At 38.1% G+C, this 10,315-nt stretch overlaps 1 protein-coding gene across 1 annotated transcript; it reads right to left on the bottom strand.

Moving 5' to 3' along the window:
* Positions 1–1,233: 1,233 nt before the first annotated feature.
* LOC111735478 (putative G antigen family E member 3) lies at positions 1,234–10,010 on the bottom strand. The gene is made up of 4 exons (XM_023526980.1): positions 9,913–10,010; positions 9,316–9,424; positions 6,692–6,817; positions 1,234–1,281 (listed from the first exon to the last, which is right to left on the bottom strand). Exons 1-4 carry the CDS (start codon positions 9,994–9,996, stop codon positions 1,259–1,261), a joined length of 342 nt encoding a protein of 113 aa, XP_023382748.1. The 5' UTR covers positions 9,997–10,010; the 3' UTR covers positions 1,234–1,258.
* Between the last annotated feature and the right edge of the window lie 305 nt (positions 10,011–10,315).

The raw sequence follows: 10,315 nt of genomic DNA, 5'->3' as shown, positions 1-10,315 counted from the left end.
AAGAACTTAAGAAAGGGAGTTATGTTCATGAGTACACAGCTCAGGTTTTGTCACCCCACACACGATCAGGTAGCACAGATCAAATCATCCAAGTATGTTAACGTAGCCATGACTTTTAACTACTCTGTCCTAGTAAGAGATGAATGTTAATATAGAAACGGGTGTGGGTTGCTTTCACAGTGATAGCATCATGGCGGGTATCTTGCAGTGGAGATGGGCAGCTCACAACGGCTTAAGCGGTGGTGTCCTGGAGCTTCCCCTTCTGTAGCTGTCCTGCAAGTAAGGTCCAATACTAAAAAGGGGGATGCAATCCAGAAAGAGCTGAATGCGGGAAAGCCTAGTCTACAATCCTCCCTGCCTTGCAAAGTCTTCTTTTCCGGCCACTAGAAGAAGTTTTTAAATACAAATTCCTTATATGAATCTAGTGTAACCTAGGAAGCAATGTCCAAGAAAGAGAGTACGTGAAATAAAAGTACAGGCCAATGTCCCTCGTGAGGTCATACACAAACAGCCTAAACGAACGGTTAAGACGTCGATTATTCAGAAGGATAATATATCGTGACCAATTTTCCCCTCTGACACAAGCCCCAGACGATGAGGTTTAAATATACGAACTTACCTATATCATTCATCACTTTAACAGATTAATGGAGCAGCAGCACCTCATGATTATCAGAATAAATGTACAGGCGTTTGAAGTTCAACATACATTCAAGACATATATTCTTCACAAACTAGGATTCCAAAGGGACTTCCCGTTACTTCACAGTAAACATGGTGAAACGTTAACAATTTTCAATTTCCTATCAGAAGTAAGGCAAGGATGGTCCCCTCTTACCAGTTTTCTTAACACTGTACCAGGAAGCTCTGTCCAATGTTGAAAACAGGGAAAGGAAAAAGGGCATAATATTTAAGACTGCAAAAATAAAACAAAACCGCTAGCAGTAAAAAGTGATAGGATTGTCCATGTAGAAAATTCAAAGAGGATCTAGGCATCAATCACCTTTTGGAATTAATAAGCAGATTTAGCAAGACTGCTGGAGAGAATATCAATGTACGAACACATCTGGATATACCAGCATGATCAGAGGAGAAAATGTTCGAAAATGAAATGCCTTTCAATAGGATCAAACACTTGGCCATAAATTTAACAAAGGATTGGCAAGAAAATTTGCACAAAGGCATAAAACTTTATTGACAGACTGTTAACAGTCAAACAACCCACAGAATAGTTTGCGCGATTTCAACTCATCTTCTTTTAGTCCTGCATTTGCTCTTCTCCTGCAAGATAAACATAACAGGTGGTAAAAACACAGCAGAATTTGATTTTGATTCCATTAAAGGCAAACAAAAAACATGACCGTTTTGGTTTTATAAGACAGACTTCCAGGGATGTATTTTACCAGTACTTTTTCAAACACACCGCTCTTTCTCTTGGTATAAGAAAACGAAAAGACTATTCCCATTTAGAACTCAAGAGATGGAGTGAACCTGTTATGTGGAAGCTTGAAATTGAAGCAAAAGTCATGAACGCTTTTACTGAACAGCCAAAGCGACATCTCAAACACCGAAAAAATAAAAGGAATTGACAAGAAAGAGTCATTTAAACGCTTTGACTTCAAATAATGTTCTGAATAGAAGATAGCAAAGATAGAAAAGTGGCATTTGGTGCTGCTTAAGTCAAGGAAATATTACGGCCAGTGGTATATGTTTTTTTTCTATGATGCAGAAATGCAAAAATGATCCCCTGGTCTAGTTTAGTACTTATAAGATTGTCAAAGTAGGGTAACCATGTGTCCCCAACTTCACCTGTGTTCCCAGTGTAATCATGACTAATGCCTTTCCCGTACTCAAAAGTGTTTCAGTTTGAACAATAAATTGTACACTGACACTTGTTTTCAGTCTTTGCCATTGTTTTTCACATCAAGATGCAGAACACATATATGACATGACTTACAGCATGGGGGAAAAAAAGAAGAAATGAATGAAGAGAGTGTGGAAGAAGGGAACAGAGAGCGAGGGAAGAGAACAAGACCCAGAAAAGTCAAACAACTGTTTTCTAAAGTAAGTGCTTTTGAATCTCTTTATTGAGCAATAATTAATAAATAGGATTGTCTATATTTAAAGCATAAAACATGGTGATTTGATGTCTGTATACTGAGGAATGATTGCGAAGACAAAGATAAGGAGTTAACAGTTCCATCGGCACACAGTTAACATTTATATTTCTTGGCGAGAATGCTTAAGATCTATTCTGATCAACATTGAAGTACGCACTACCATAAGGTTAACTAACATAAGAGCTGTAGAGAGAACTCTGACAAATTTCTGAAGTTCTCCCATTTTATCTGTGATGTTTAGATATTCTGATACTACTGGGATCTATTAAATAATACATGCTTTCCTAGTTTAGCAACCATTTCATCCATACTTTGAAAGTACTAGTTTCAAATTGAAGAATGTATTCACGTTCAATCACATAAATCATGGGGCTAGAGTCTTATTCAAATTCCCTATTGTGTATACTTGTTCTTCTTCCACGTTCTCCAGCATATGTAATTAATGGATACACTCCAAAAAAATTGTTTCAGTGTCCTTGGGTCCGATACCTAATTTCTTTGCAAATACTTTTCAAAAGGGCCGTCTTTCAGACTTCTTAGTTGAATTCTGTTTCCATTTCCTCAGGGTCTCTGCTTTTATTCCATACCTCGAATTACATCCTCTTGGTTTATTCTGTTGTTCTTCTTTCTTAACTTTGATATCTGATGCTCATGCAATTTATTACCTCTCTAATTAATATGCTTTCAAAGGCTATCACATTCCTATGAATACATTTTTGCCACGTTTAATAGGCTCCTGGAAGAAGTCGGAAAGCTCTCTTAATGTAAGTAGTCTAATGAATGGGTCCAGCTATGTAGAATACAAAGGCTTAGAAGACTAATGCAAGGTCATTTCTCCCCTAAGCCTAAAGTGCTGCTTTGAAACTCAGAAGCTCTTGTAATGAATGGTCAGCAATTTTGAAAACACATACACTGCATTCTTAATGCGAAACATACCCGCTTCTAGCATGTGAATAGATTCTAGTTTGGGAAAAATCTTCCCCTTGACATCAGGAACCTCTCTGCCCTCACCCTCACTCTTTGGCAGTGTCAGTTCCTGGAGATATGTCGCCAGCTCAGGGCTTTAATAAAACATTATCAATTTGAGTGGAAAACCTACTTAAGTGGCTTACTCAGGAATGAGTACGGTTATAGTCTTTGACCTTGAAACCTTATCAATTGATGTTTCCAGTCAGAAACGGATACTACGCCACATTTGATGTTGCTGGAGGTGATTCTGCCATAGTGTCCACATGTGTGTTAGGAACAGTAACTCACTAAGACTGCCAGGGGTGACGGGGAGCATGCTTTAGTGGGGGTATCTTACTCACAGCCGCCTTGAGCATCCGTGACTGTAGGCGCACTCTCTCTACTAGAAACTAGACTCTTTTAGGCCGTTTCATGATTCACTCAGGTTAGATTTCAATGGGGAATGGTCCAAAATGTAATCATTTTCTAAAGCCATAAGGAGTCAGATTTTGACGAAAGCTAAGAACAGATATCCCGTTCCGTATATAGAAAAGAAACCCCAAGTGGAGAGCTGATCATCACCTTAGTAGCAATGAAAATCTCACTACAGATGGTGAAATATGATAGAAAATATTTCATGATGAAAAAAAGGTCACAAAATACAGAATATCTTTGTACGCTCTGTATTCTATCCAAGACAACCAGAAATGGAAAAACCAGCACTGAAATATATTTTAATATCTCTGATTTGATTTCACTGTTTATAAGCGTAAAGGTACGTTTAGAAATTAAGGGGTTCTTCCGGCGGATCACTTGAAGAATATTAAAGCTGGACCTGGCAAGTACTTCAGTGCCTCACCATAGTCACACACACCAAAAATTCTTTCAAGAGCTTTCTGTATTGTTTAAAGCAGGAATTATTTAAAATTTGGAAATTCTTTGCTCTCGGTTAAAATACATATACTCAAATTAAGGAAACGTTTGCATACTTTATAATTCAATGAGGCTTTGACCCAACCTGTTTCTCCAACGCATAGACTACAAGTCAGCCAGCCAGTCAGATATTTAAGCTCTGAACTACCACTCCATATCTTTAAATGTGTGTTCTATTAAAGTTACAGTATGTTCTCTCTATGTCCTTCAGGATAGACTTGTGGAACACAGAAACCCCATGATCTGTATTCTTATGGGTGACATACCAGCGTCTACCATATAAATGGATTCTGCTTTCTGGAAGACAGCCTCCTTGACATCTGGTCCATGTCTGCCCTCATCTCCAATGTTCATCTGAGACAGGTCCTGGAGATCAGGTTCGACATCAGGTAAAAAAAAAAAAAAAAAAAAAAAAAACACTTTAACAGTTGGGACAGAAAACATCCTGAAGTTGATTACTCAGAAATTACTCAGATTGTAGCCTTTCAATTTCATTGTTATTCAATGATTTTTAAAGGCAGAAAATTATACGATGCCACTTTTGACACGGTTAGAGTTGATAACCTCATAGTGTCCATATTTTCCTTAGGGACACTAATGCATTAAGACTGACACTGGAGACCATGGGCGTGTTTAGCTGGGGTATCTAACTCACAGCCGCCATGACGTCAGGTATGGCCTGCGTTCTCTCGACTTGATCAGACCTAGAAACTGGGATCTAGGCAGTCCTTGCCATTTTAAAATTCAGGAATGTGCGCCTCTATTAAGAAAAGTATTAGAAATGCAGTTATTTTCCCAGAGCCACAAGGATCCTGAATGTGGCAGGCTCTGAGAACAAGTATCCAGGTCCCTATACAAGAAAAGGAACGTGTAGTGGAGAGTTTACTCATTTGCCTAAGTGGAAACGCAACCTTAAAATTTGACTCGAGGTGGCATGTTATAAGAAATAAGTCCTGGAAAACGAAATATCTTTTCTATTCCACGTATTACAGACAACTGATCACGAGAACACAAAAATCAGCCTTCAAAATGATTTTTATATATTTCAGTGGATACACACTGTTTTTCTAAGAGTAAACATCGCTTTAGAACGTAAGGGGTTCTCCCAGGATCACACGAATTATGATAAAGCTTGCTCTTGATCCTATATCATTGCCTCAGCTTATGTCATACAAACTTATTATTATTTCAATACTTTTTGAATTCTTGAAAGCAGGAATGATGAAAAATGGCAGAAAATTATTAGCTGCTGGTTCAAGGACAAATACTTAAATGTAAGAAATCGTTCTCCTACTTTATGATTCAATAAGGCTTCGACATAATTTGTTTCTATCTCAGATAAACTATAAGTTAGGCATTCGGTCTTTGGGGTTTAGACTAACTTTCAAAGGATCTTTATATGTGAACTCTGTTATTAAAGTGACAGTAACGTTATCCCTACATTATCAATAATGTAATGGCGAAAGACTGAAAATACATACATTGTACACTTATTAGATGACATACCTACTTCAGCCACTTCATTGGGCTTTAGAATTGGTAAAATCTCACCCTGGACATCAGGAAACTTTCTGCCCTCACCCTCAGCCTTTGGCAGAGCTAGTTCCTGGAGATCAGCTTCTGGGTCAGGCCCTTAAAATGTGAGTGGCAAACCAACATAAGTGGGTTACTCAGGAATTACTAAGGTTAGAGTCTTTGACCTCCAACCTTATCGATTGATGTTTCAAGTCAGAAACTGATACTATGCCACATTTGATATGTCCGGAGATGATTCTGCGATAATGTGCACATGTGTATTTGACACAGTTACTCACTAAGACTGCCAGGGGTGACAGGGAGCGTGCTTATTGGAGGTATGTTACTGATAGCCACCAGTGCATGCACACTCTACTTGATCAGACATCAAAATGAGAAACAAGACTAAAACTGGCCACTCAGTTCAGGTTTCAATGGGGGAAAAGACCAAAATGTAATTATTTTCTAAATCAGAAGTCAGTTTTTGACAAAAGTTAAGAACAGATATCCAGGTCTCCATGTATAAAAAGAAACATCAACTGGAGTGCTGACACTTTACTTTAGTAGCAATGAAAATCTTAAATTAGATGTTGAAATCCGATGGAAGATAATATTTTATGAAAAAAAAGTCAAGCAAAACAGAATATCTTTGTACGCTCTGTATTCTATCCAAGACAACCAGAAATGGAAAAACCAGCACTGAAATATTTTTAACATCTCTGATTTGATTTCACTATTTATAAGAGTAAAGGTAAGTTTAGAAGTTAAGAGGTTCTCCCAGTGGATCACTTGAAGAATATTAAAGCTGGACCTGGCAAGTACTTCAGTGCCTCACCATAGTCACACACCCCGAAAATTATTTCAAGAGCTTTCTGTATTGTTTAAAGCAGGAATTATTTAAAATTTGAAAATTATTTGCTCTTGGTTGAAGTACATGTACTCCAAAGTTAGGAAGCGTTTGCATACTTTAGAATTTAATGAGGCTTTGACCCAACCCGTTTCCCCAACACAAAGACTACAAGTCAGCCAGCCAGTCAGATATTTAAGCTCTGAACTACCACTCCAAAATCTTTAAATGTGTGTTCTGTTAAAGTTACAGTATGTTCTCTCTGTCGTTCAGGATAGACTTGTGGAACACAGAAACCCCATGATCTGTATTCTTATGGGTGACATACCAGCTTCTGCCATGTACATGGATTCTGCTTTCTGGAAGACAGCCTCCTTGACATCCGGGCCGTGTCTGCCCTCATCACCAATGTTCAGCTGAGCCACCTGCTGGACAACCACTTCTGGGTCACGTCCTTAAAAAAAAAAAATAGCGATCGTAAACTGGAATCCTGCACATGCTGCCTACAAGACACTCACTTCTGTTGAAAATACAGACACTGACTAAAAGGGAGGTGATGGAAAATGTTATTGCCTTGATAGACCCACAGGGTATTGTGCTGAGTGAAATGTCAATAAAGAGAAATATCACATGATTTCACATACATGTGGAATCTAAAGAACAAAATAAACAACGACAACAACAAAAGTGGAAATAAACTCATAGATACAGAGAATATTTTCAAGGCTACTAGACGGGAGGAGGGTAGTAGGGGATGGTGAATAAGGGCAAAGCGATTAAGAAGTACAAATGGATAGTTACAAAATAGACATGGTGATATAAAGTTTGGCATAAGGAAAATAGTTAATACTGTTGTAATAAATATGCAAGGGGGAAGAGGGGTACTAGATGTAGTGGATGAACACCGTGAGTTATATAGATCTCTAATCATATGCTGTACAACTGAAACTAATATATTATTGTACGCCAACTATAAGTGAAAGAAAACTCCTTGAATTGTACAATATAAATACGAGCAACTAATTGTCTATCGTATTTCTATAAATCTGGAAGAAAAAAAGATAATGCCGTTGTCTATATTCTCTGGACTCACTACAGTGTTTGCGTTTAGCGGGCAAGGACTGAAGATTAAACTGAGGTGTGTCAGGTGGAAGGATGTCATATCATTTCCTTGAGAATAGGGACAGGTAATGTTTTGGACAGAGATAATTAAATCCAAATATGATATGACTATAAAAATGTTGTTTTTATCCAAAAAAAATAAAAAATAAAAAAAAAAGGTGATTGCTTTAAGCCGTAGACAAGGAATGTATGTAAGGAAAAGGTAAACTTCATTCTGTCAGTTGTACACTATAAAAGCCTGTAGTCTAGTGTGATAAAAAGTGTAACTGAAAGATGAACTTCATATTTTCATTTTTCTGTAGTGTGAAAAGGTATCTTAAATGATATGTGAAGACAAAGCACACACCTACATTTCCTGTTTATCTCCATACCGTCAAGAGTAGAGCATCAGTTCTATCGAAGAAATCTGAGGTCTACACCATGGAGAGTCTTATAATTACAAATAAAATGTAATTTACTGAAGGATTTACTGAGAGCATCTGTCTGCCTCCATCAAAGTTGACGGGGTGGCATCGAAACCTTACTGCAGTAACCCGAAAATTACTATGTGCAAACACCTATTTCTATTTAGGTGTAAAGGCCCTCCTTGTAACTTTCCATAAACGAGTCCCATTCAGAAGAAAGTGGTAAGAATAATAGCAAATTAGTAGTGATAAACAGCAAAATGTCTGTCTGTCAGTGAGAATAAAGGAAGGAGGATGGAAAGAAATGAATAGACTGTGTTGTTATTCATATTGGGGAAACCTCTCACCAGCAATCTGCTAAGATGATCTCTGGCCTGAATTGCGTAAATAATTCACTACTGGCGATTGACGAAAATACTAGATAGTTAGAAGAAATTACTTCATAATCATTGTAAAATATTTTGTATTTTCCTAATCATAAAAGTATTTCAACTCCTATTAAGGTCACTTTAAAAATCACACTCCTCCTGGAGGGTACTAGAAGAATCAGGGGATTCACTTCCGAATTTATATGTCTCACCACTATGTTGTACATCTGATAACTAACATCAAATATGATTGAATGTCAACTGTAATTGAAAACGAAAAAGGAACATACTTTCTCATTACCTATGAGCCAGTATTCTGAATTACCCAGCTTTTACCAAACTTTCCATATCAAAATACCAATCAGAGGAAACAGTGGCCTTCATTGACCGAGTCCATTTCCAGGATCTCTATCCTGTTCCACTGAACTGCATCTATTCCTGGGCCAGTCCTGAGATACTTTACTGTACAGACAAACTTGAGAATGTAGCATTTTAGGAAAAACCATTCCCTATTTCATATGTGGGCCGACACAGATGGTAGGAAGAACACTAACTTCGAAATGAAGTATGAACTACGTCTCAATGAGTCCACGGCTCGCTCACAGCATTCTCTTATAAAATTGGGCTACCATCCTACGCAAATAGGCTTTGTTCTCAGCATTATAAGATGTGCGGACCTGGCACTCTGCCTACGCTCTTAAAAATCACTCACACTTTTGATGCAATGACTGAGGGGGCCAATCAAACACGTTCTAAGAAGAACGAATCGAACTAGCAAACTAATGGACATTTTTGTAGTTCAAATGACGCACAGTTTCCTCTGTTTTAGCAAAGGCTGTCTTTTGGAGCAAACGACATAAACATTGGAAGGGGAAGTCATTTCAGTTAAGGGGTTCAAGAAGCTGGAAACCCTATTCTGTCCACATTTTCAGCCTGTTTTCAGAAAATGTTTCAGATACTTTTCTGTTTTCTTTCCAACAGTCATGGTATGCTACATTTCGTGAGTCACAAACACACCCCTCTGTGTCCCACAGGAATAGTTCTTCCCTCTCCCTCACCTTCCACGTCAGGTGGCCTTTCATCTTCTCTCTCTTTATCAGGTGTAATATCGTGACTCTGAGTCGATAGCTCCTTTTGCTCAGGTTTTTCATCGCTGGGTTCCTGGGCCTATGGGTGGATGCGTGTGGGTGCAAAAGAAAACTTTCCTTGTTAATGCAGACCAGTGATATAAATATACAAAATACACAGATAGGTAGATGACAGATAGATAGATAGATTAATATGTATAAAGACATGTAGACAAACATGATTCTAGATCATTGTCCCTAATGGATTTACTCTTCCCAGAGTGTGGCTAGTCCAAGAGGAGTTGCCCACAAGGCCTTCGGAAGCTATTTTAAACTCTGACGGGATGTATGTACGCAGTCTGTTGTTAATAACAACGAGAAGGAAGTCATATGGTGTATTGCCACTGGCAACACCACAATATAATCATCCAGGTTGAAAATTTCTTTCCTAAGGACTCCCCCGGGATCAAAGTTTCCTTCCCTTTCTGAACACAGAAATTCCTCTCACTTGTACCTAAGTTCGTTGAACAGAACTTTCAGAAAAATAAAATTTCTGGTAAGAGAAACATGAAATATTAAAGCACTCACAACCACAGGTCCTACTGGCTCGGAAGGCTCTTGCTCTTCTGGTATTATATTCCACAGGGATCTTGATCTCACACACCTACTCATATTTCTCACTGAAAAGAGCACATTGTCATTTGGAAAATATATTTAAGAGATTGCTATATTTGACAACTTCCACAGCCCAAAATGACTTGTAAGTAAAGAATAAGAAATGGACAATACCTGCAAAAAATGGTCTCAGGTGATATATAACTAGGTACACGTGCTTTCCAACTACACAAATTAAGGCTGTTTCCAAAGCCATTTCTGTCATGGCCAAGTTGGCAGAGAAATCACCTCAAGGTACACAGCAAGACAGAGGACTTTTATGATGAAGTGTGATTTTAAAACTGGATTCCCCATCATGAGCTCGTTTACAAAAATG

Source organism: Pteropus vampyrus, unplaced genomic scaffold (genome assembly GCF_000151845.1).
Source record: "Pteropus vampyrus isolate Shadow unplaced genomic scaffold, Pvam_2.0 Scaffold1000001795, whole genome shotgun sequence".
In the NCBI taxonomy this organism is placed as follows: domain Eukaryota; kingdom Metazoa; phylum Chordata; class Mammalia; order Chiroptera; family Pteropodidae; genus Pteropus; species Pteropus vampyrus.
The sequence above is the reverse complement of the archived record's forward strand: the minus strand, read 5'-3'. Positions and strand labels throughout refer to the sequence as shown.